General features: G+C 51.3%; 1 protein-coding gene across 1 annotated transcript in view; it reads right to left on the reverse strand.

Annotated features, from left to right (window-relative positions):
* GFPT2 (glutamine-fructose-6-phosphate transaminase 2) overlaps window positions 1–25984 on the reverse strand; it is a 44683-nt gene extending 18699 nt beyond the window's left edge. The window contains exons 1-8 of the mRNA XM_029942214.1: window positions 25901–25984; window positions 12773–12880; window positions 11125–11223; window positions 10498–10623; window positions 6933–6991; window positions 6156–6290; window positions 3308–3369; window positions 429–508 (exon numbers count right to left, since the gene is read on the reverse strand). Of these exons, the coding sequence (XP_029798074.1) occupies window positions 429–508; window positions 3308–3369; window positions 6156–6290; window positions 6933–6991; window positions 10498–10623; window positions 11125–11223; window positions 12773–12880; window positions 25901–25973 (742 nt within the window). The 5' untranslated portion in view covers window positions 25974–25984. The remainder of the gene's footprint in view (window positions 1–428; window positions 509–3307; window positions 3370–6155; window positions 6291–6932; window positions 6992–10497; window positions 10624–11124; window positions 11224–12772; window positions 12881–25900) is intronic.
* Window positions 25985–26631: the final 647 nt, after the last annotated feature.

Genomic DNA, 26631 nt, shown 5'->3' on the forward strand with positions numbered 1-26631 from the left:
GGAGCGTGAGTGACATGAAACTCTTTTGTTTGAATAACATGAAGAAAGGCGCCAGCTTCCCCTGTGAATATGTGTGGGAGAAATCTGCAATTTTTAGCTTTGGCTGCGTCAGCCAAATGGTGCAAATGATCCCCAAATAGCACGGGGCTGCCGCAAGAGCTTTTTGAATGGCTGCAAACAAAACAAAGCAAAGCAACACTCGGAACCAGAGCGTGGATGCCTTTATGTAATGGAGCTGCATGCCATCCCCTGGACTTGTTTACGCGCGTTTGAAAATATCCATGATAAAAAGCTTCGGCAAAGACGGAGCCTAGTGTCAGCTACATGAAAGCCTTTTTGACCTGGAGCCTGGACCAGGCCTGGCAGAGAGAGGTCCTCCTGCCTGCCCCCGAGCCCCGGCCCTGTTCAATCCTCCTCAAAACACTTACGTGTCCTGTACAAGACGGGGATCTGCTCGGTGGAGAGCTTGTACTTGCTCCGCACTCCGATGAGCAGGGGGCTGCCCCTCCTGTTGAGACAAGAGGGAGTTCAGTTACCCATTGTCTCAACACCCGGGCCGGGCTGGACGGCCTCTGAGCACTGAGGGGGTGGTCCCTGCATCTACCCCTTCCGTCAGGGGAAAGCGTCCTGTTGAGATTCCCCAGGACAGATTCCTGAGCCACAGGAAGATGCTCCTAGGGCTCGGAGCAGGGACCAACTGACCAGCAGAGTTCCGGTTCACTCTCCTGGGGCCACCCACCTCCCCACATGGTTAGACCACTGAGGCAGAGGCATCAGGAGGCCATCAGCGTGCAGGAACACTCCGCATCTGCAGCTGGCTTCCACTTCTGCCGTCTCTGAAGTGGCAGCCCTCAATGCCCAGGACCTGCCCAAAGATTCTCTTCCCTCTTCCGTCCCCCCTTTGCCTAGCTCGGCTGTTCTCCAGCCTTGGGGGGCATTCCGATGACTGGATTTGGATCTGCTCAACTTTGTGGGCCACTTAACATGCTTTCAAGGGTGGTTTTGCCTCTCTACCCGAGTGTCATGTGTGAACTTTCAAATCCTCGACCCACATGAGCTGGACTCCATCACAGAGGGGACAGTGACTGTCCCCCTGCGGGAATTCCTGCAGCCTTGAACTCGCATTTCTTCTCCCAACTTTGCATCTGACTTCCCCAAGAGGGGGGACAAAGTCTGTGGTTTTGAAGAAGGTGCTGTGAGCACCTTGAATATTTTGGACCATCTTTTATCATATCTGAAGCAAAGACGAGGCATGGCCCTGGATCCAATGGAGGGCCAGCTCAAATAGTCTTTCTTCATAACATTGACAATGAGAAAATATAGTGCTTATCTAATTCTCTCGGCAAACGTCTCCTCCAGATTTTATTGTTGTAGATTGAGCTCTATGGTTTCTCTAAACTTCGCCTCAGATAATGCTCCTGAGGCATTCCAAAGATTGCCCATGTTCCAGAGCCAGCAGTTACAGACAATTTAGAAATGTAAAGCTTTGTTGCTTCTTCACACTGCCTTCTTCTGGATCCATTTAAAATAGTAATACCAGGATAATATCAAATTTTAAAAGGAGTTTCTATTTTTTAATGTTTATTTATTTTTTAGAGAGATAGGGAGAGGGAGAGGGGAGAGGAGAGAGTGAAAGTATGGAGAGTAAGAGAGAGAGAGAGAGAGAGAAAGGATGAGAATGAGTGGGGCAAGGGCAGAGAGAGAGGACACACAGAATCTGAAACAGGCTCCAGGCTCTAAGCTGTCAGCACAGAGCCTGACACAGGGCTGGAACTCATGAACCATGAGATCATGAACTGAGCCAAAATTGAATGCTTAACTGACTGAGTCACCCAGGTACCCCAGGGTTTCTAAGTTTAATAGAGACCAAGTAGTCTTTTATAATTCTATGATTGAAGGAATTAAATGCCAAGTGGTAAATTCCTTCCTATCCTGGAAAAAAATTAAATCATGATACACTCCCATCATTTCCTGCCTAGCGAATATGACCGTCTGTGAGGGGCTGCCTGGCTTTCTCGGCGTCTCCCAGGCCACAGGTGCACTCTTCATGGTTCCTCAAAGGTTTGAGAACGAAACCTTCAGCCCACAGTGCATCTGAGACCCTGCAGAGCAGGGCCTCTGCCCACATCCTCACTCCCCACCAGCCCTTGAAGTTCGAGGGCCAGAGTGTTCATGACCTTGCTCACTGCTGTCTCCCATGCCTGGTACACAGCAGGTGTCCGTCAGTCTTTCTGGAAGAATAGAAACCCCCATGACTGCTACTGCGGGGAATAAGCTTATGAAATGTCTGGGAAATGGCCGTTGCTTTCATTATAGATTCTGTGCCACATTCCAGGGGCCCCTTTGAAGAACAAGGGATGGCATGTCTCTGCTGACCCCATTGGCGCCCTCAACCAGGGTCTTTTCTATTTTTTTTTTTCTGAAGGGGACTCAGGCTGCTCAGGGTCAGATTCTCGAAGTGCTGAGCTCACTCCAGGCCCCTTCCTTTGGCTCACACTGGCCTTTTGCCTACCTCTCCTAGGCTGACACCTGTGCCTCCCAACCCTCCCCAACCCCAGTGCATTGCCTCCTAGTCCCCAACATGGAGCATCAGCACCCTCTGCCTCGCTCTGTCCTCCTGCACTCATGTCCGGTCCTTAAAGGCAGGACCAGGTCAGGTGTTACTAGATCCCTAGGACCCAGTACAGACTAAGTGCTCAAGAGATACCAGTTGGATGGATGGAGGGAGGGAAGGACAGATGGACAGGCAGATGTGTGGATGGATGGTCAGACTGCTGGCGGAGGAACAGATGGATAATCAGCTCACCTGAATAAAAAATAACAGGATGGCACTCACATCCCTACTTGTGTGAACCCACACATCACTGGGGGCCTTGGGGCTCCATCTATGAGGGGGACATTCGAGCTGACCCAGGCCCTCGGGACTGATTCCTAGAACACCCCAGTGTGCAGGCGATGAAGCTTGAGCTCAGGGCCTTCAAGGCCTCTTCTTTACTGGATCTAAATTAATGTTCATTTATTCCTAGTTTCACATTTATAATTTTGCATGCTTTTTCTAGAAGACATCTCCAAAACTGCCCCTCACTATACAGTTGTTTTTATTTTGAATTTGTTGTCATCTTTTGGAAATCTGGAAATTAAAAACAAAACAAAACCAACTTTCTGCTTTCTCTTTTAAAAATCAGAAGCTCTGGCCACAGAGATTGCGGGATGCATAGGCCACGGTCTCACTTCTCCTCTGCGCCTCAAGCTAAAGGGATCTTATTTGATTTATTTGTTCTTGAAATGTCAACATGTTTCGCCTCACCTGGTGGCAACGGCCTCTCCCGGGTAGTGGATGCTCTTGAAAACCAACGCAAATGCACCTTCCTGTGAACACAGCAAACAAGAGTGAGCGACAATGTGCTCTGGTCAGTGCCGCAGGGGCCACTGCAGCCTGGCCCACTGCTCCACACGGGGTCACTCTTCATGGTGGGTGGTTCCTCCCTCAGGGTGCTGAATGCCAGACACCTCTTCCAGGGAGACATCAGGAGAAGAAAGTGACACAGTCGGCACCACACTAAGGAACCAAAGACCAGAACTTGTGGATTTCATGGTGCTCAGCAGAACCCACCCCCGCTCAGGCCCACAAGGACCGAATGCCAGCTCTGTGATGATCTGGGTGGACGGGGGTGCAGTTAGAGCCTCCAGAAATGAGGACCGTGACCAGGGCTCCTGTCCCATAACTGTGAGAATGAAAGGGACTAATCTATAATATGTGGTAGAGACTGGGTCCAAACTCTGTCTCCACCCCTTAATCGAGCAATTGCCTAGTTTGTGCCTCGTAGTGTATGGCAATGAGAATAGTTCTACCTCGTATGGCTTCTGTGAGCTCATGCACTGTTTTTTGGTTGTTGTTGCTGATTTTTGAGAGCGAGTGAGCGAGCAGGGGAGGGGCAGAAAAAGAAGGGTCAGAGGATGGGAAGTGGTCTTTGTGCTGACAGCAGTAAGCCTGATTCAGGGCTCAAACTCACCAAAGTGAGTCAGATGCTCAACCGACTGAGCCACCCAGGTGCCCTATGTGAGCTCATGCACTTGAAGTGCTCTGAACAGTGGCTGCCGTATGGAAAACACACTAGCGGCATGGGCTGTGATTAGCGTTGCTGCTGTTGTGTTAACTGTCATTTGCCCTCTCAGCTTCAGCTAGTTGCACTGTGCAAACCAGAACAAACCTAGTTCTCCTAACTCAAGACTCCAAATGCTCGATGTAAATCCTTGGTGTAGAGGCACCTGGGTGGCTCTGTGGGTTGGTGATCTGACTGTGAGGTCATGATCTCACAGTTCATGGGTTCGGGCCCCGAGTCAGGCTCTGTGCTAACAGCTAGGGGCCTGGAGCCTGCTTCGGATTCTGTGTCTCTCTCTCCCTCTGCTCCTCCCCTGCTCATTCTCCATTGTTCTCTGTCTCTCAAAATTAAATAAAAATGGCAAAAAAAAATTTATTTTTAAATCTGTGGTGTAAAATTCTCTCTTATGTTCTGACCACCCTGCACTAATATTTACCACCACCCTAGTAGACTCAGGCTATGTACGACCAGCTAGAAGTCTGAATTTCCATATGAAATGCCCCATGTTCTGGAATCCTGGGCAGACCCAAGGCCCGTGCAGCCAGCATGCTGTGGCCAGTTTGCAACTCAGTCACACAGCCAGAGGGACCCAGAGTCAGCGTCCCCAGACCTCTAAGGGCCTTTCAAACTGCCCCAAATGAAGAGGCTTCAGGCAGACCCCAGGAGCCTGACATTTACCCTGCCAAGTTCTGTCAACAACAGTGTAATACTGAACAGAAAACACTTCCCATTCTCTGCCCCAAAGAGCCCCTTGGCTGCTTCAGCTAAGAGAAATCATTGAAATTTACACCTGTCGTCACTGGGGAGGCATTTCCAAAATTTAAAATCACAAATGGCAACGAGAAGATATCACGCCGCGCAACCAAGTGGTTTGCCGTAAATTACACAGTACGTTATACTACGTGTTCCATATGGGACAGGCTCTTATTTATAAATGTCTTCTAAATGACGACTCCCCAAAATGGGAGTCACAGGGCAAAGTGTTTGCCAGTAGACTTATTTTTGAAAAAGGCTCTGAAAATACCAGAGGGTGATATATTTTAAACCATAGTGTTGTACCCTCTGCACTGGATATTTCAGATTCTCAGCCCCAAAGGCTATCTCCAGGCTGCCCCTATCTCAGAGGAGCTCCTGGGTGGCACAGGTGCCCAGGAGGATAGACTCTAGGAAACCTGGAAAGTACTCCTCCTTCCCCTACTGCCTCATACATGGCCTGAGTTTGTTCTGCCTCTTCCTCGTGGACAATCCCCCCCCAGCCTGCGCCCCTTCTCGGGGCTGAATTTTGTGCGTCCAGCCCTCTGGGACGTCACCAATCTCTCTCTCTCCTCCTGGATCAGCACACGGACCAGATCGGGTATCTCCTATCACAAAAACAGTCTTCCCTCAGAACTGCAAGCCTCTCCTGCTGCCACTGGGCCATTTCCTGACACTCTTTTTCTAGAATCAAACTTCTCAAAAGTCCACACCTGCTGTTTTTACTTCTTCTTCCTTCCAGCTCTGCTCAGTAAGGACATGTAGGCACTTCCTCCCCGTGATGAACAATCACTTCACTGAAACAGGCGGAAAAACTACAATTCTGAGTCTCCAACATCAGTTCAGTGCACCCTGGGCACAGTAAGTCACAGGACGCACAGCTGACACTATGACAGAGGACCCGCCACAACCATCGCCATCGTGAGGAACCACAGATGGGAAGTTCCAATCCCAGATGAGAAGGGTTAAAACTCGATGCTGGCTACTAAAACCTCAGGATTCCTCTCAGTTCTCCATGCCGTGACATCTTAAGGCCAAACGCTGTACTTTTTTTTTTTTAAGCTTCACACCCAGCAAAGAGCTCAACACGAGGCTTGAACTCACGACCCTGAGATGAAGACCTGAGCTAAAATCAAGAGTTGGATACTTAGCTGACTAAGCCACCCAGGCGCCCCCGTAGTCAAGCGGTCTTCAATCCCCAGGGGCTTCGCACAAATGTGCCTCATACGCGCTACTGAAAGTGGAGGAATGAAGGGGTGATTAAGTAAATCACTTACACAGGTGGGCCTGGTAACTCACCAGCTGCTGAATGACTCTTTCCACCAGTGTTGAAAATGTAATGTCCTCAGTTTCTCTGTTGTCAAACACGTATTTAATCAGCTTGGCGATGGTCTCAGTATCTGTTTCTGACTCAAACTCGTAGCCTTTGCTTTCCTGGAATATTTCATTGGACGGAGTGTTAGATAACGGTCATTGCATAATGTCGCCCTGCCAGCTCCCTCGCCTCCCTATGATCTGCCCTCACAGTGGCTTCAGATAAGAACACGGAAAATGGAGGGTCAGAAATGTCTGCCAGAATCACACAGCCGGCTGAGTCATTCCAGCACTCCCTGAGCTCATCCTGCCTCGGAAGCCTGTCCTCGCCATTAATCTGGACATTGCAAAACAACAGCAGTCAAAATGATCAAATATGTTGAGTCAAATCCACCCACACCCCAACCAACACCACAGCCTTTTCATATGGTAGACACACACTGTCTGCCTTCCCACCACACATGCCATGTGGTGTATGAGTCGTTATGTTAAGTAGTAATAGATACTTTAATAAAAGGAAGTTCATGTTCTTCTGATTATATGAATCCAAGGTGGTCCCTGAGGGACATGCAAATGCCCTGCTATCTTCTCCGGCAAGATCTGGGAGGTGGTGGAGACAGGATGAGGTTTATCCCCAACGCGGTGATGTGGGTCTCACTCAGCTCCTGCTTTTGCTTCCGGAGGGAAATGAGCTGGCTGGAAAGTTTCTGGGGAAGACCGACACCACTTGACTTACATGTCAACCCAGGAGAAGTAGCTTACCAGAAATTTCCTCAGGTCTTTGTAATTTGTGATGATCCCGTTATGGATGACAACGAATTCTGGAAGAAAAATTTGGTGAAGAGAGAAATGCTATGAAAAGGTGAAGTTCAAGTTGGAAGTGAAGGGCAACAATTTGGCAGCCTGAAACTCTCTGCAAGCTCTCCTCCCAGAGACTCCTGGTGAGCAAATGTCACTTAACGGTGATGAGAGCGAACATCTTTCCACTTACTAGGACTACAGTGTTTTTTATTTAATTTTTTAAAACTATTTTTTTTAACATTTATTTTTGAGAGAACGAGAGAGAGGGAGAATGAGAAAGAGAGAGTGCAAGCAGGGAAGGGGCAGAGAGAGAGGGAGACACAGAATCCAAAGCAGCCTCCAGGCTGTCAGCACAGTGCCCAATGCAGGGCTCGAACTCACGAACCATGAGATCATGACCTGAGCTGAAGTCAGACACCTAACTGACTGAGCCACCCAGGCGCCCCATGATTACAATTCAAACCTGAGGAAATACACCACTCTTTGGTTAAAAGCACCTCCTGACCCGACCACGCATGGAGCTCTGACCTGTGGCCCACAGTACCGTCAATCACACTTTGGTACTTATGTCACATGGGGGATGATGACACTTCTTATCCAGAAACTAGTCCAGGCTTTCTGAAATGGTGTTAGGCTCAATGAGGCCACAAGCTAGCAGGACACACATGTGCTTTGTTTGACCCACACCGCATTGTGAAAAGACTGAAGTTTGAAATTTTGAACGTTCGCTTAAAAATCCTGATTTTTGGGTGCCTGGGTGGCTCCATCAGTTAAGCGTCTGACTTTGGCCCAGGTTATGATCTCACAGTTCATGAGTTTGAGCCCCAGGTCGGGCACTCTGCTGTCAGCGCAGAGCCTGCTTGGGATCCTCTCTCTGCCCCTCCCCTTGTTGTTTCTCTCAAAATAAGCTTAAAAAAAAAATTCTGGCATCCCCCCCCAGGTTCACACAAGTTCCTGCATGGCAATGAGCACTTCTCTCTATAGGGTCGGCTTGCTGTGGCTCCTGCCCTGAGCTGGGGGTGGGGGAGGGGACGCGCTGGCCAGCCCTGGGAGAGAGAGACGTGTGCCTCAGTCACCACTGCATTTCTTCAATAATTAGCTGATGGATAACTTGAAGGTCTAAAAGCAGCCTGAGAGTTTCTCTGGGTAAGAAACCCCTTTTCCTCCTGAGCCTAGATGATACAAAGACCCTTTATTGTCCCTGGCATTCAGTGATTCCACCAGGATGTGTCTAGACGGCGGGTATTCTTCATAAAGACTACCGTTCAGGAAACTCTGGATCTCCAATCCAAGTTTTCCGGCAGTACAGGCTAGTCCTTTACCTTTTTTTTGTTTTTATCATAATTTCCTCTCTCTCTCTCTCACAGCCTATTGTTTACACTTGGGAAGTCACACACAAGACTGGAAGCGCTTGAATAGAAAAGCCATTTTCAACAAATGTGCTGGGCACAGCTGAATCTTATGGCTTTACCTATTATTTTTTTTTCCATTTTACTTGTTTTGTTCTCTTCTTGAGGGACACCAGTAACTCACCTATTGGATCTCTATTCACTGTCTCCATATTCATCCACCTCCCCAATAATTTCCATACCAACTGTGACACGGTTGTTTTATTTTCTTAACCCTGTCCCATTTTTTCACTTCAGTTAACTCTTCTCATTAGTAGCTGGCTTCCTAGAATCTGTGTTTTCTTTACGAGCACTTCTTTGTGTAATTTTCTTGTGCAACGCTGTTGCTGGGTAAAAGTCTTCCTCAAAAATGTGCTCCTTGGTTATCCCTGACGAGTTGCTAAAGAAATTCTATGAAATCTCTGCTTACTTCTCATGTTGCTGGTTTTTCAATTACTCATCCTAAGTCAGGGCCGGCCGTTTCAAGTTTGGGTGTGAGGCAGGGGATCTGCTGGGAGCCTCCCTGCTCTGGGGACACAGAATCGCCGTCTACACTGAAGTGAGGCTTCACTTTATCACCTAGGATGGTGAGCTCTCAGGGTACATGGTCCTGGCACAGTGATTCCCCAGCCAGCCCCGCCGCTCCAGAGGTCAGCCTCTGTATCTGGCTTGGGCTTGGGCTGGATGAACATTCTAGGTCCTCAGCACCAGGAGGTCTGCTGTCCCCCTGCTGGACGTGGGACACCCGCCCCGGAAGTGGGATGTCCTATGGTTCAGGGCATGGGCCAGATCCAAGGGTGTGTCCTCACTACCCGAGATCCCGACCACGTGGATGCACGTGTAGCCCAGCCCCTGGGGCACCTCCAGCTGTCCTGCTGAGCAGGAGGCGTGGGGCTCTCCTTCCATCCTCCAGAGGACGCCCTCTTCCAAACTGGGTGGCATGACACAGTGTTCCCAGGGGTAAAGGACATCGAGCAGGGAGGCGCCACCACCCTCTTCTGTGGCCCAACGTCCCTGACGATGAACTGCAGTAAGGCTTGCCAAGCATTTAGCTAAAGTTTCCTGCCAATAAGCACTCCTTAACTACTCTGGTGGATCTGACTTCTACTCTATATGGGGCTTGGTAAGAACTGACACATGACAGGGGCTGTCTTGGGTGGGGGTCCCAGGGGACCCCAGAGATCATTCTCTCTGCTGGTCACCCTCCCCATCATGTCCAGGGGTGGATCACTGGGCGCTTCTGGCCTGACCAGGCCTAACCTAGAACATAGACCTGCTGGGATCTGTAGACCTACCAGCCCTTCCCCCATGAGAGGGCCTGGGGGTATCACTGAAAGAACTGTCCTAGGGGCCCACGCATGGGATGTGGACCCATGAGCTGGGGCAGTTGGAAGAACCAAAGGGCCTGGTATCCCCATGACTGCCCTGAGTAGTCGCCATGTCCCCACTCTGTGGCCTCAGACCCCCACTTTTTCAGTGGAACTCCAAAGTACTGTGAGCCCAGTTATCATGTCTCCTAGACTTCCAAGGGATAACAGAAGTCTGCACTTTTAGGTTTGGCCATTCTCAGATTTGAAAAATACGACATGAGCCAAGTGGAGGGCTCTGCTGCCTGGAGGGAGGCCCTGGGCGACTTGCTACAGCCTCTGTTTCTCCAAATCTCAAGCCTTTGGCAGCTGAGGCCTCACAGCAGGGCCCAGGATTGGAGGAGGCACCCCAGACATTAGCCGAGATCGGCACTGCCCTGGTTCAAGACCATTCTCCTCCGAGGAAGGAAACCCATCCCTCCCTCAGGCACCCAGCCCTCCAGAACAGTGAGGTCCCTTGTTGAGCAATGCCCAGACTCTTAGACCCCTCATGCCACCAAGTCCCACTGAGGCTGGGTCTCATGAGCCGGGATCAGTCATGGGAAGGTGCCACTGTTTTCCTGTGGAGGCCTGGGGCTGCGGGCTCAGCTCTGCCCAGGAGCCAGGCTGAGTTTGCCTCCTGTCTAAGGCCCAGTGCTACCCGTTTGGATCCTCAGGGAAGACGGGGCGGGGAGAGAAACATGCCGCTTGGCAGGGGGTGTCGATCCACAGTGGCATAGGTCAAGGCCAGGCAGAACCTTCAGGAAGGGGAGGCAGGGCCATGCTACATACTGTTGCCTTTGTCTGAGCGCTGTGGATGGCTGTTGACAGCATTGGGGACCCCATGGGTGGCCCAGCGTGTGTGGGCAATGCCGAAGTGGGTCTCAAACTCCACCTTCAAGTCCATGTTGTCTTGTTCTAAGAGAAAGAAAAATAAGCCTTGCTACAGTACTGCTATCTCCAGGTGGCATCATTACACAGACATACCTCAGCTAGTCACGGGCACATCCCATCCTGCCTTGGACTGCAAAGGCCCCACCCTGGAGATTTCTGCCAGATTCCTGCTGTAGTTTACGTAGTGTTTATCAGTAACCTAACTTACCAGCTGAAATGAGCTTACTTCAAAAAGAAAATCATAGATCGCTACTATACATGGAAAAACGGTATAGTTTGCCAGAAAAATTAAAACAAATACATATGTACTAAATATAAAAAAAAATTCTCATGCATCACCTCCTAAAAACAAAAACAAACAAAAAACCACCCCATGCCCTGAGAAACACAGTGTTGCAACGTGGGCTTGACTCTCCTTCTATTGATCCATGCTCAGATAAGTGGATATTTTTAGTCCCGAATGCTGTTGGAATACAAGACTTCAAATGACCCGCGCGGCTCTGCCTGGGTATGTGTCCCACTTACTGTAAAGTTCTTCATTGAGAGCCTTGACGTTTCCTCTTTTCTTGACCAGCTGGATATGTCTTTCTTTGACTTCGTTATTATTTCCATCGATTGCCACACCTGTGATACACACATTTTTTTTTCTTTGTTTTTGTATTAGGGTGTGTTTGGTCTCCTGCATTTTGTTACAGAGTACGACCACAACCACGGTGAGGGCTGCACAGCGTTGTGGATACATCGGTACCCGTCGGCCAGCCTTGCACCCTGGAAGAGAACTAGACAGCGTGCAGGCTGTCCACTTGGCAAGATGATGATGTGGCAGTAAACAGGGAAGGCCTGCCTGGGACCTGGACTGTGGCCACCTCACCTGGCTTGGAACCAGGGTGCACCCCCGGGAGCTTGTCTGCGAGGGAGGAACCTGCACACCCACCACTGAAGGTGGGGGGCTCGCTTGAGGGCCCTGACAGTGCCATGTGCTGTGCTGACAGCCCTAATGCATTAGTGTTTTGAGATCCTTCATCTGATATGCTTTCCGTTAAGAATGAACAGGGAGGGGCGCCTGGGTGGCTCAGCCTGTTAAGCATCTGACTCTTGGTTTCGGCTCAGATCATGATCTCTCAGTGAGTTCCAGCCCCGTGTCAGGCTCTGTGCTGGCAGTGCGGAGCCCGCTTGGGATTCTTAATCTCCCCCTCTCTCTGCCCTCCCGCACTCATGCTGTCTCTGTCTCTCTAAGGATAAATAAATAAACTATATAAAAAAAAGAATAAACAGCGATATGAAAGTATCTGGTTCCCCCTTTCTCCTAAAGCTGCTTCATTAAAAATAGGAAGCCAACTAAACATCCACAGTCAGATGGATTGGGGGGCAAACTCTGAGATAGTCACCCAGAGGAGGAGTGTCCGGCCATTGAGCAAGGTCGTTAGGAAGAGATTAGGATAACAGGAGATGCGGGGGATAAATGAAAACAGGACATAAAATTATAATTCTATAGTTATGATCAGGTAAAAACAAGAAGTAGCCATGCATGACATCCCCCACAACCCCAGACCACCCCACCATAACCAGAGCAGTGACCAGTGGAGGGACACGGAGATATTGATGGGAGAGCTTTGGTAGAGACTTTTTTTTTTACTATTATTTCTTCTTAAAAAAATTTTTTTTATGTTTGTTTATTTTTGAGAGAAAGACAGAGTGTGAGCAGGGGAGGGGCAGAGAGAGAGGGAGACACAGAATCTGAAGCAGACTCCTAGCTGTCAGCACACAGCCTGATGTGGAGCCCAAACCCACAGACCATGAGATCATGACCTGAGCCGAAGTCGGACGCTTAACCGACTGAGCCACCCAGATGCCCTACTCTTATTTCTTTCTTCTTTTCTCTACTTTCCTTATATTTTTTTATTTAAAAAATTTTTTTAATGTATTCTTGACAGAAACAAAGGGTGAGCAAGGGAGAGGCAGGAGAGAGGAAGAGACAGAAGCTGAAGCAGGTTCCAGGCTCTGAGCTGTCTGCACACAGCCCAACATGGGGCTTGAACCTATGAACCGTGAGATCATGACCTGAACCAAAGTCGGGCACTCAACTGACTGGGCTGCCCAGGCACCCCTCGTCTCTAGTTCTCGAGTGACACGAACAAGCGCGGTGTCCAGGGGGGCAGCCTATGGGGCCTACCTGCCGAGTCATAGCCTCTGTACTCAAGCCTCTGCAGGCCCTTGATGAGGGTTTCGAAAATCTCCTTCCTGGTCCGGGGCACTCTGTAATTCATGTAGGCGAAGATTCCTGCGGACAGAGGGGGAACCGCATGTTTGTAAATCACTCAGCTCTCCCGGAGGAAAAGAAACGCCTGTAACACCCGTGGGGCTGGCCCCCAGCTGGCCTTCCGGGCTGCAGGCGAGGCCGTCCCGACTTCACCGAAGGAGCGAGCCATGGCCCCCCTCCGCTCCCGGAAGGAGAGCAGCAGTGGCCCACCGGGGGACGAGAGGTCCCACGAGGCCTGTGAAGAACGCACGCGTTCGCCATGGCCTTGCGATCTCACGGCAGAGAATTTCTCCTCCGGACGCAGTTGCGGGACCTGCTTTCACTGTGGCAATGTTTATGACGGCCAGGGACTGCTGAACCGCCCAACCAGACCCTTGAGGGACATCTGGGAGTCCCTGGCCTGCGGACTCCCTGAGGTGCAGAGAACTCGCCCAGGAAAGGTCCTAAGGAGGTCCCGGCAGGTGAAGGAGGCGGCAGCAGGTGAAGAAGGTGCTGCGCCTTCGCTCCTTCCTGCTTGGCCCTGCTGCCTGGAGCTTTAACGTGCATAAATGCTACTTTCGCAACAGCAAACTAGAATCATCTCTTGGCCCCTGGAGAAGCCCTGTCTTCAGAGGAGGCCTGCACTCCAAGAAGAGTTTATTTGGCTTTATTCTCCATATTCATTATTTCAAAATAATATTTTCCCAAATAGGAAGTAACAGCCATCACGCTGGCTCTGCTAAAGTCTGCCACTCCCTCCCCGACTGAGACCATGGACCCCTCTCTGTCTCTGTCCTGCCCTGAGAGCTCCCCACTCTGACGTCCCTCTGTCCTTCTGTCCTCCCTGCCCTATTTGCGAAAACCTGTCCTCCTCAAAGCTCAGCTCCGACCACGCCCCAGAGCAGGCTTGTCCAGACCCCAGCCTCCCCGGCTCTGGGCTACTCCAGTGCTCTTGCATCCTGGGACACCTACACCCCCTACAAGGACACAGGCTGGCACTTCTACCTTTCCGTGGCTCACTGTGTCTTGGCACACCGTCCTTCTTCAGTAAGTGCATGTGGAATACAGCGACCATAAAACTGCATTAATCAGGGAAGTAAGAGAATGAACAATACTGACCTTCAGGAATCTTCATCGCTTATTTTTTTTTAAGTTTATTTCTTTATTTTAAGAGAGACAGAGAGAGCGAGGGAGAGAGAGATCCCAAGCAAGCTTTGCATTGTCAGCGCTGAGCCAGACACAGGGCTCGAACCCACAAACTGCAAGATCATGACCTGAGCCAAAACCGAGAGTCGGACCTTTAACCAACTGAGCCACCCCCATAGAAACTCATCTTACTGAGAACTCACTATGCGCCAGGCACTGAGCCAACTGTTCCCATACAAGTGTCAATCAAAACTCACAGGTGTCAATGAAAGCTCAGAGGCTGGACTTACCATTACCTACCTTTACTTTCTAGAACAGAAGCCTGGGAGGCTGTGACTGGGAGCCAAGGAGACCTGACCTGAGGACTTAAATGCTCCTTCCTAACCACCAGGAAGGATTGTCTCAGGGATGAATGGGGTTAAAAGGTTTATTTTCCAAATTTTTTAATTTTTTTAATGTTTATTTATGGGAGAGATAGAGAGACAGAGCACAAGCAGGGGAAGGGCAGAGAGAGAGGGAGACACAGAATCTGAAGCAGGCTCCAGGCTCCAAGCTGTCAGCACAGAGCCCGATGTGGGTCTCAAACCCGTGAACCACGAGATCACGACCTGAGCCAAAGTCGGATACTTAACCGACCGAGCCACCCACGTGCCCCTAGAATTTCTATATAAAAAACATGCATACTGTGCTTTCTGAGCAGTTACAGACGCTTTCTTTTTTAAATGGCTAAGGGTAATTTTGGCGGTCAGTTATTTTTGTCTTCCTGGCTGACACTAGGTCAGGTGAGAGATGCTGAGTAGAAGGCCTTGTGTGTAGTCGCGGCACCTCCCCGGCAGAGGCGCCTGTCCTCACAGGGCTGCTGAGCGTTTGGGTCGCAGGAGCCCACACTTTACCCTACACTTCAGACCTCAACACATCTGGGCAGAGGATGTATTTTTATCACCTTGCTCATTAAAAAAAAAAAAAACAACAACCCAATAGTTACCTTCTAATGGAGACATTATAAAATTTTGAGCATTTCTACTGGGATATGAGTCACATGCCATAATATTCTCCTGCCGAAAGCGCACAATTCAATGGTTTTTAGTACAGCTGATCCTTGAACACGGGTTTGAAGTGCCCAGGTTGACTTTTTTTGATACCTCCAGTACTATACTGTAAATATCTTTTCCTTATGATTTTCTTCATAACGTTTTCTTTTCTCTAGCTTGCTTGATTGTAAGAACACAGTACAGACTCCATAGAACATACAAAATATGTGTTACTGCTTATTGGTGTTACGATCAACAGTAGGCTTTTAGTAGCTGGGTTTTAGTAGCTTTTAGTAGCTGGGTTTTAGTAGCTTTTAGTAGCTGGGTTTTAGTAGCTGGGGGAGTCAAAGTTATCCGGAGATTTTCGACTGTGTGGGGTGTTGGTGCCCCTGACTCCCCAATTGTTTGAGGGTCAACTCTATGTTCACAGAGTTGTCCAACAGTCACTACAATCTATGTTCAGGTGAAACTTTTTTTTTAATGTTTATTTTTTACAGGGGAAGGGGCAGAGAGAGAGAGACAAAGACAGACAGACAGAGGATTCAAAGGGGTCTCTGTGCTGACAGCCGTGAGCCTGATGCAGGGCTTGAACTCACAAACCGCGACATCATAACCTGATCCGAAGTCAGACGCTCAACCAACTGAGCCATCTAGGCACCTAGGCGCCCCCTGGTGAAACTTTTCATAAGATTAATTGTTATAATCTGTGTGTGTGAAACTTTTCAAACATTAATTATTCTCCAAAATATCAAAGTTCCCTGGGAGGGTCGGGAGGGGAACGTGGTCAAATTCCAGTCACCACAAAGCCCACAGAGCTACGGGAGACAATTCTGGCTGATCGTTTTTGGAGTCTTCCCTGGCATCCGGGGAATCCTTCTAGAATTACAGCTGTGCCTCACGAAGGGGAGCTGACAGGCAGCGCAGATGATTCGAAGGCCCATATACCAACTCCAGGAAGGTTTTAAATCTGAAATGCATTCATGAGAGTACGCTAGGGCCTCTGCTCCCTAACTCTCCCCTTCCTCCGGCTAGCCTGCCATCTGAACTCCTGTCAGGCATGTATGCTCTTCGAGTGTGCTTCTGGTTCTTGGATCCAGAGCAGCCGTCTTGGTGGGGACGTGGGGGTGCTGTCGCCAGAGCCCCCATGGCGGCTGGGCTGGTTAAAGCGCCCTTGTCCTGAGGACCACCAGCTGTGTCCACACCCAGCCACTCGGGCACAGTTTGGGAGAATGCTTGGGGAGGGGTGGCTGCCAAGGAGTCGTTTCTGAGGTCTTTGCGCAAGAAGGCATAAATCTAATTTCAACATAAAATCCTTGCCTGCCGACATCTATTCAATAAGCTCTTTCATTACACTAAGCTCCATCTCTCTCCTCCTGCAGCGCTCCCTCTTGGCAGGCCTCTCCCTGGACTGGACTGAGAAGAAGTGAATAAAACGGCATTGACCCCAGGCTCTTACTATTTAAAAAAAATTGGGGGCACCTGGGTGTCTCAGTCAGTTAAGCGTCCTACTTGGGCTCAGGGCATGATCTCACAGTTCGTGGGTTCGAGCCCCATGTCGGGCTCTGTGCTGACAGCTCAGAGCCTGGAGCCTGCTTCAGATTCTGTGTCTCCCTCTCTGCCGCGCTCCTCTGTTTGTGTGCTCTCTCTCTCTCTCTCTTTTTCTCAAAAATAAATAATTATATATTTATTTTTAATTTAAGAAATGGAATAAAGCTGGGGCATCTGGGTGGTTCAGTTGGTTGAGCATCTGACTTTGGCTCAGGTCATTAGTTTACCGTTCACAAGTTCAAGCCCCGTGCCGGGCTCTGTGCTGACAGCTCGGAGCCTGGAGCCTGCTTTGGATTCTGTGTCTCCCTCGCTCTCTCTGCCCACCCCCAACTTGCACCCTGTCTCTCTCTCTAAAAAATAAATAAACATCTAAATAAATAAATAAATAAATAAATAAAAATTTAAGAAATGGAATAAAGCAGCTTTTCTCAGGCATTTCTTTTGCCATGCATGTCAGAATTCCTGTCTGGAATCCCTTGGGTCCGTAAGAAGAGCTCCAGTGAGGATCCATTTTTTACCTATGAGATCAGCAAAGATCCAAGAAGAGTTTGACAAGAAGCAAGAGTTTAAATTTGTGCACCCTTTTTGGAAGGCAACTTGGCAATCTTTCAAAATTAAAAATGTACACATCTGTTGGCCAGAGCTGCTGCTAGGAACATATCCAACAGATACCTCTGCAGTGGGGCATGTGTGCATGCAGGAGGATGTTTGCTCAGTGCTGGAGACGGGGGACAGGCTGCTGCGTGGCAGGGACCAGGTAAGTGGCAGGGCAGCCACGTGGCGGGGACCTGCGGGAGCCCAGGCAGGTGGCCTTCCGCAGAGAACGAGGTGAAGCTCGGTGTTTTCTTGGAAAACAAGCTACAACTCCAAGACGTGTCAAGGGAGAAAGCAGCTCAGAGAACAGGAATAAAGTATGCAAGGAGGGGTGGGGAGACACGTATTTCTGGAAGGGCACCCAAGACCTGGGGGGCAGTGGTTGACTCCCACGAGGGGACTGGATGGAGGGCAGAAGCTTCCTTTCCACTCCACGTGTGCTCTTCGTAAGGTTACACTATTCCGCCACGTGCCCATATCCTATTTTACCACGTGCCGCTCTGTGAATGAGGTATTGGTGGGTATGAGACTGTCATCCAGCCCAATCTGACCTCGCGGACTTTCCTGTGACTCCCCAGTCCTGCTCACCCAGAAGAACGATGGCCACATGGAGGAGAGAGCTCTGCCTGAGTACCCCTTCCCATGTATAAAGGACGGGCTCAGGGTCTCCCAGCAGGGTTCCCTCTCCTGGGGAGCATAAGGTTCCAATGCAGCAGAGGTGGTGGAGGGCACACAGGAAGCCAATACTTTCAGAACCTTATCTTGTCTGATCCTCACAATGTCCTGTGCCAAGGCTGTGTTTCCCATGGACACACAGGGTACCTCTGGCTCCAAGGCCAAAGACTGGAATAAGTCACGATTGGGTCTGAGTGATTGCAGGGTGTCTTCCTGTTGCTCCCTCCAAATCAGCATAAGCCCTGTCTTTTGGTCCTACCCCAAGGAATGAGCAATAGATCATACAGAGGTGACCTGGTTTTGGGGGGAGAGGCCCACCCTGATGGAAAGACCTCTGAGCTCCCTTGGTTGGGTCCAGGCCACGTTGCCATGCCCTCTCCTGATCCCTGGGAGACTCCTCTTTCTCTGCCCATCCTGGCTGTGGCTCGCCCCCCCGCCCCCCATATCCCTCCCTCCCTTGCACAGGCAAGATGGTAAGATCCCTCCCAAGGTGGCTTAAAAAAAATGCCCGGCCCAGGGACAGAGGCTGCTCTGGCCCAACCACCCGAGCTCAGCACCTGCTTGTGCCCACACCCAACCCCAGCATCCAGGGCCTCCAAACAGCCTTCCAGGGCCCTACTCTTAAATCAGATGGGGAAAGTGAGTGAGCAGGGAAAAAAGCCGAGATAAACCCCAGCAAAGCTCCAGATGGGATGCAGGATGGAGACCAGCCCTTTGCAAAGGGGCCTGGGGCCCCCCTGCCTGGCTCACTTTGGGGTCCTGGGGGATCTAACACTCCCTCTGCAAACGGCCTGAGAGATCACACTGGAACTTAGGACAAAAGGCCCCATGACAAGGCAGGGTGCTCTCAACCTCCGAGTGACAGATGATGACAATGACCAGACCGGGAGGCCACGTCCCCTGGACACATGGCCCATGCTGGGAGCACCAAACTCCTGGAATCTTCTTTAGAACCCTTGGAATGCCTGGGGTGGCGGAGAGGAACAGGGATTCTTTGAGGCTTGGAGGACGAGGGAAGAGGTCAAATTCATACTGGGCAGTCTGCATTCTGAATCTGTGGTTATGGTTCTGGAAAATCTCTCATTCTCTCCAAGTATTAGCTTCCCAACGAGAGGCCTACGCTCACTGTAAGTGAAGGTGGACAGACCCAGGGAGAGATTGAGCCTGCGTCTCCCAAGGGCAGGGGCTCGCTCTGTGGGGGCACATCCCCACTGGGCCAGGCTGGGCCCGCACCCCCAGACCGAGGGTGCGCTCCCCACCACCATCCCATGCTTCTCAGCCCTGAAGGGGCTGGCCCTCTTAGTCCACGCGCCTGTACAGATTAGAGACAAGTTCGATTCTCAAGTCAGCTTACTCTCCACTCAGACAGAAGACATGCCGGTTGGATTTCTGCCTCACAAAATTCCGAAGTACGTTGTTTGGGAGAATGTGTGTGTATGTGTGAGTGTCTGAATGCCAGGGGTGTGTATGTGCATGAGTGAGCATGTTGGGTGTGTGAGTGTATATGAGTGGGTATGAGTGTGTGTTTGAGCACTGGGTGTGTCTAAGAGTATGAATGTGAGTGTGTACATGTGAATTTGTGTTTGAGTACTGGGTGTGTGTGTGTGTGCATGAGTGTGAGGATGTATGCATGTGAGTGTAGGTTTGAGTGTTGGGTGTGTGTGAGTGTGTGTGGGTGTGAATATGGGTTTGAGTGTTGGGTGTGTGTGAGTGTATGTGAGTGTGAGCATGTATGGGTGTACATGTATGTAGGTTTGAGTGTCGGGTGTGTGTGTATGGGTGTACATGTGGGTTTCAGTGTTGGGTATTGATGCGTGTGTACAGGTGTGAGCATGTGTGAGTTTGAGTGTTGTGTGTGTGCACGGGAGTGAGTGTGGGGTGTGTGTGTATGGGTAGGAGTTTGGGTTTGAGCCGAGTGTGTGTGAGTGTGTATGAGTGTATGTTTGAGTGTGGGGTGTGTGAGAGTGTGTATGAGTGTGTGTGACTGTTGGGTTGTGTGGGTGTGTATAGGTTTGCATGTGGGTTTGAGTGTTGGGTGTTTGTATGTGGTGTGCTAGTTACGGGGCAGGTCTACTCTCCCGGTGGGGCCCCCAGGTGGGGGCGGGGCACTGGGCCAACAAAGGGGACTGGAGTGGAGGCTGTGGCCTCTCTGGATAGCACCATGTTGACGAGTTCCTGCCGCCTCCTCACCGAATAAGGAGTGAAGGCAGGGAGGCCAAGGGGACGAGAGGTCCTGCGGCAGGTTCTCAGCAACGACACAGGGACCCCAGAGCCTGGCGCAAAGTCACGAGGGAACTGGCTCCTCCGAGGACAGCGTCACCCTGCCCCCGTCCTCTCTGGGGCTCTATGGGTTAAAGTGACCGCACTGCTGGAATCCCTGTGATAACAGGAGACTCAGCTTCCTGCAGTAAACGTGGGCAAGGCATTTCTATTTTTAATAAAAATGTTCTTGGTGTCCTTGTCATTTTAGGATTTCACAAAGAGCGAAGGGAGAAGAAACATACATGCTAAACTGTACTACAACATACTTTCAAGAAAGTGTGAAGTCTTGTTTAAGCTGCCAAAATTTGGCCGTAAAAATAAAGTCAAACTTTTCCGGCAAAATACTCCCTTGGAAAACCAAAGAGGTGGCTGATCAGATCATATTGCTTGTTTTTGCACCAAATTAATCTCCAGAACTTTCTCCTAAGGGTGTTTGTAACCTCAAGTCCATCTCCCTTTATGAGCAAATTTCGATAAATATGAAAATAATCCTTCAATGTAAAAGTGCCGTCTGCTAATGTGACATTACCAAATTTCCAGAAGGTTCCCATGAACTTGGGAAACCCCCGATGACTGATGGAGGAATGGCGTGACGAAGGGGAGGAGGAGGCAGAGGTGGGGAGATCACTTCCAGCCCTGAGCCCCGCCCTGGCTGGCTTCTGCGAAGCCTTCTGTCCTAGAGTGCCCACAGGGGTCTTGCAGGCAGGATGCCAGCAGCGTTCTGGAACTTGACGGACTGTTCCCGAGCGCCTGCCATGCACACCTCTTCTCAACTCCCCCATCAGGGACTACACTAATGACCTGAAATGAGCCACGGCAAGCTGGCTGTCACATTTAGTGGCACATCCCCGAGCAGGGGCTCTGTTTTGCGAGGCTTTTGTGGCTTTGGGGAGGTAGCAAGGCAAGCGACCTGATCCCAGACAGAGTCTGTGCCCCAAGAACTCCAGCCCAGCCCCTTCTGAGGCACCCTTCTGTGAACAGAACCGTCACAGGGAGGAAAGGATTGTCAGGTGTGATGGTGTTCCCAGAGCCGGAAGAAGTCTGAGCTCTCCCCTGTGTCCTGTAATCTCCCTGGAACTCTGTCTCCTCAGCTGAAATGAGAGACAACCCCCCGAAGCACATGACCAGCTCTCCTGAAGACTGCTGTGCAAGCAGATAGGCTGTGTGCATGCGTGTGCGTGTGCGTGTGTCCTGGCCCCTCTTGATTCTGGGGAATAAAACCATGCCTGCTTCTCGCAGGGAAGAGATGAACAGGAAGAGTATCTACATGCATGGGGGGCAGGATGGAGTGAGCACCATATTTATAGGACACATGCCCTGACTTCTAGAAAAACTGGAAACTCTTTGGTCAAACGGGGTATGAAGCACCAAGCCAGCGAAAGACGGGGTCTTTAACTGATGCCCACATTCACCTTCTGACTATGGTAGGTCCAGCCTGCAAGTTCTGGGATCAAGGCACTTGCATATGTGTGTTGGGCATGGAGGGGAGACTGGAAGCCTTCTATTCCTGTGGCCATGACTTGACCATCTGAGATTAGGAACACTGGGCTATTCTTGGCAAAGGCACCTAAAAGCCAGAGCTCAAATAATGGACAAATGATTGGATTATGGATAGGGGCACCTGGGTGGCTCCGTTGGTTAAGCATCTGACTTCAGCTCAGGTCATGATCTCACCACTCGTGAATTCAAGCCCTGTGTCAGGTTCTGTGCTGACAGCTCAGACCCTGGAGCCTGCTTTGGATTCTGTGTCTCCCTCTCTCTCTGCCCCACCCCTGCTCACGTTCTCTCTCTCTCTCTCTCTCTGAAATAAACATTAATTTTTTTAAGTTATTGGGTAATGGATAGATAAACAATGGCCCTCAAAGATATCAGGTCCTAATCCCTGGAAGCTATAAAAATCTCTCTATGGAAAAAGGTCTTTGGAGATATGATTAAATTAAAGATCTTGTGATGGGAGATTGTCTGGGTTATCCAGGTGGGCCCTAAAAGCAATCACACATATTATTAGAAGAGGGAAGCAGAGGAGATTTGACATGGAGGAGGAGAAGATGAGGTGACCACGGAGGCGCAGACTGGGATGAGGAGATACAAGCCAAAGGATGCTGGCAGCGCCCAGAAGCTGGAAGTGGCATGGGACAGAGTTTTCCCCAGAGTGTTCACAGAAAGTGGGGCCCTGCTGACACCGTTGGTCCCATAAAACTGAGTTTTGGACATCTAGTCTCCAAAACTGAGAAAATAAATTTAGGGTGTCTTAAACCAGCAAGTTTGTGGTAATTTGTTAGAGCAGTGTGGAAACTAATATACCAACTTAGACAAAAGATAACAACTTCAAAACCTTTACCTTCTGGCAAGGTCTAAGAATTTGCTTATTTTCCATAGCCAAGTTTCCCTCACTCTCATAAATTACTAAATGCAGTAGTAAAGGATAGGGAAGACTTAAGAATTCATGGATGGGGGTGTGCCCCTGAGTGGCTCACTCAGTTGAGCGTCCGACTTCAGCTCAGCTCACAATCTCATAGTTTGTGAGTTCAAGCCCTGTATTGGGCTCCCTGATGTCAGTACAGAGCTCGCTTTGGATCCTCTGTTCCCCCTCTCTCTCTGCCCCTCCCCTGCTTGCACACACACTCTCTCTCTCTCTCAAAAATAAATAAAACATTAAAAAAAATTCATGGATGTGAAATGCAATCCTTTTTGCCAAACTCCCATGCAAGCGTGGTCCATTCCGCCACGCTTGAACACGCTGTGCCCTCAGCCTGGCACCCCTGGCACCCCCTTTTCTCTGTGGAGCTCATACTTGAGGCCGGCCTCTTGCGGCACTGTTCCTGGGAAAGTCAGTGTCCCTGCCCCTGCTGTGCTGGGGTCCAACTCTGACCGCGTGCAGCCATCCGGTACCATCCGTGAGTGAGGCAGCGGGGCGGGAGGACGCGGAGCATGCGGGCACCATCCTAGGCGCCACTGTGCGCTATTCAGATATACATAGCTCAGGGCTGCTCGTCTTCGGATTTTTTCAAGAGAACTCGAAAGTCCCCCTATTTAGGTGAAATCTCCCAATTCTGTAATTGGGAGACTTATAAAAAATAAAGTTTAAGCCCTGCGTGTCACACAGAAAGATGTCTGCCAACTGGATTGCTCCAGGTGCCAACATCCTCCCTCGGTGGCAGCTTTTACCTAATGAGTGACCCCATCCCTGCTTGGTGACCACCTGCCTCTCCAACTATTTGCCCCTTCTCTGAGGGGAGGCTCGTGCCCATGTGGCCCCAGGGCCTGGAAAACACAGGCCCTCTCTAGGAGCAGCCGCTCACTGGTGGCTGAGTGAAGAAGGAAGAAGAGGAACGGGAATACAGTAAGCTTTCTCTTGGCAGACAGTCAGCAAAATGCCAGCATCTCTCAGACATCCACAAAGCCACCTGTGAGCACCTGCCTGTCCCTCAGCTAAAGTCTCAGTGCACTGAAGGCCTCTTCTCAGGGAGTCTGCAGGGTCAGCTAACGCTGGGCCCAGTTTCTGCGTGAGAAGCGGGGAAGGCAACCGGGAGCAGGAGCCAACCTGAGCATGGTCATTAGCAGCTCGATGCTGGCTGACCCAGGGGGATCTGCCCCAGAGATGTGACCGCTTCAGAAGTGGCATTCGAGGCGGCAGATCACAGCAGGGCCACGGCCAGCCCAGAGAGAAGACCTAAAACAGCCCCTGCTCAGCCCTGGGTGTGCACAGACCCCTTCCGTCTTCCTGTTCCCCAAACGGAAAGTGACGAGGCTAACTGACTTATTCCAGTAGCATGTTCACGATTTCTGCCCTGTCCTTGTACCAAGTACGAAATCATTCCCTTGATGTTCTTTGATAAAACTGACCAAGTGTTTGAAAACGGACATAAATGCTCCACAAAAGAACACAACCATAAAAGGAAAACCAGTATCACTTGCCATACATATGCAGACCATAATGCAGAAAAAAACCCAAGAAACAAACAACCCAAAACAATGTGTTTAATTCTAGCCAGGTGCTGCTGTGAGGTTTGACTTGGGACAGCCTTCTCTGTGCAAGGGGTTCTGGGCCAATGTTGGTGGGGGGCGCTGTAAATGACACATTAGCACCCAGGTGAAAAGGAAATAACATTCCCACGTCGGAATTCCATATCACTCCCTGACTTAACCAAGGGCTGCAGGGTGGGAGAGGCTAGTGGGGAGGCTTAATCTGAGGACACAGTCATGGGGCCAAAGCTCATCCTTTCCTTAGGGGACAAGATATGTGCAGCAGAACAAGACCCCAGATTTGGAGAGTCTGAGCCATTCCTCTCCACTAAACTCAAAGAGACAACAGAGAAAGCTGGATGCAAGTAGGAAGCAGGAAGGCAGGCTGAGGGGGAGGGGGGGTCTCAGAAAGGCACCTGAGAGGAGGAAGGAGGGAAGCCACCAGTGCTGGAGAAGTCTTGGCTGGTGCGCTAGTCTAGCTCTAAGGCCACCAGTTGGCCAAGGGCCTTGAATGCCACACTGAGGTCTTTAGAACCCAAAGGGCTTCTGGCAAAACTGCCACCTTTGCCTCCTCTCTCTGTCTCTCTTGGGGGGTTGGGGGCGGAAACATCCACAACAGCCCAACACATTGTTAATGATGCCCTGGGGCCCTGAGATTTTTGCTGAAAGTTCTGTAATTTAAATTGATGCCTGCCTGGCCGGAGGGAGTCTGCATCCCGGAGCGGGCTGTGGTTCCTTGGTCAGTGGTTCTTTTACACTTTCAGAAGCAGTTGGCCTCAGAAACAAGGCCCATACAGATCTTGGCCCAGGGCACACCGCTGGCACATTCCGCCCCGCTGCCCTCGGCGGAGTCAGACAGAGGCCTTTCATGGCTTCAAAAGTTCCACCAGGTCCTCCAGCCACAGGAGGCTGGAATGGGTAACTGAATCCTACTCAAGGAAAAAAAAAAAATAAAAACGGCACAGTGACCTTTTGTCCCAGCACAAGTTCCCGGCCTCTCCCCAGCCAGCGGAGGCGGCCCAGCCAGGAGAGTAAGGGATTGCAGATGTGCGCGCGGGGCCGCGGCCGCCCTCCCCACGGCCCAGCAGCCTCCCCGGACAGCGCCAAGTCGCCGCGGCGTTCGGGACGCCGGAGCCCAGCCCGGCTCCTAGTCCCGGACTCCTCCCAGCTCTGCCTCGAGGCTCGCCGGCCGATGCTGCCTTTCCCCGCAAGCCTCGCTGAGAGCCCTTCCAGCAAAGAGGCGGCAACACGGAACCGACCCTTCTAGGGACAAGAGGTTCATTCTGGGACGCGAGGGGAACGCACAGGCCCTTCCCGAGCGCACGAGGCCAGCTCCAAACGCCACGGGGGCGAACCCGGCCAGTGACCGGGAGGGTGCACGCAGATGGGGTCGCCCCCTTCTCGGTGGGCGCGGTGGACTGAGAGCAGGGTTGGGCACCCAGCGCCCCGGTTGCGTGAGCTTGCGCGTGGCCGCCTTTGTGGGCGACTTGGGGGCGCTTTTCTCTCTGGACCTGGGGGAAGGAGGGCGGATACCTCTGTGTTGTGAGGGTCCAGGCCTGGGACAGGACCAATTCCGTCCCCACCGTGGGCGGCCGGGCCGGGTCGCCCTCACCTAGTCCGACACCGGGGTTGGACGCCTTCCTCCCCCGCCCCTCCTGGGGCACTCACTCGGAGATGGGGGGCAGGAGGAGGCAGGCCCGGCCGGTGAAAGCCCCTAGTTTTCGGACCTGGACAGATCGATGCCCCCAACCCGCACCACCCCCGGGTCCCTGGCGCCCGGCTCTCGGGCCCAGGCGGCGAGAGACTCTGGGGAGGCGGAACCCGCGGCCACCACACTCACCGCACATGGTGGCTGCTGTCTGCGCCCTTCGCGGCTCCGGGACTCTGCGCGCTCCGGACACTCGGAATTCCATGCGCGCCTGGCGCTCCGCGGAACTGGGATCCCGCCGCTCGGCCTCAGGACCTTATAGCTCGGAGCCCTCCGCCAGAGGCGGGGCCGGGGCGGGGCCTCCTCCCGCCTGCCTGCTCGCCATTGGTCCCCGGTTGTCTTGACAACGGTGGGACAGGGCCCCCAGGAGTCAGGAAACTGGGAGAGGGGCAGCTCCTCCGCGCAAGTCGGGTCTATAATGCCTGGGCGTCGGGTCCTGGATATGAACCGGGGGCGGCAGACGGTCTGAATTCAGACCCAGACGTAGCCTCTGACTAGGCGTGGGACGTTGCGCAAGGCGCTTAATCGCTTTGTGCTTCAGTTTCCCAGTCTGTAAAATGGGATGCCAATGGAACCTACCTGTCGGGTCCTGGCGAGGATGAAGACGCAGAGCACAATCGCTGGCACGACGCACGTGTTCCCCTGTGCGCCCCTCTGTGTGCCAAGCTTCTCCGAGGGCGCCAGCATCGCGGCACACTGTAGGCTCCCCTCTCTGCTAGGAGGGAACTCTAGAGCCCGATTGGTAAATGAGAAAACTGACGACCCTCCGAGTTGGAAGGGGGCTTTGCCAAAACAGGGCAGCCGGAATCGACAAATTATGGCAGTGGTAGAATTCGAACCCGGGATTTCCTAGAGAGCAGTCG

This window comes from Suricata suricatta, chromosome 6, assembly GCF_006229205.1.
Source record: "Suricata suricatta isolate VVHF042 chromosome 6, meerkat_22Aug2017_6uvM2_HiC, whole genome shotgun sequence".
In the NCBI taxonomy this organism is placed as follows: domain Eukaryota; kingdom Metazoa; phylum Chordata; class Mammalia; order Carnivora; family Herpestidae; genus Suricata; species Suricata suricatta.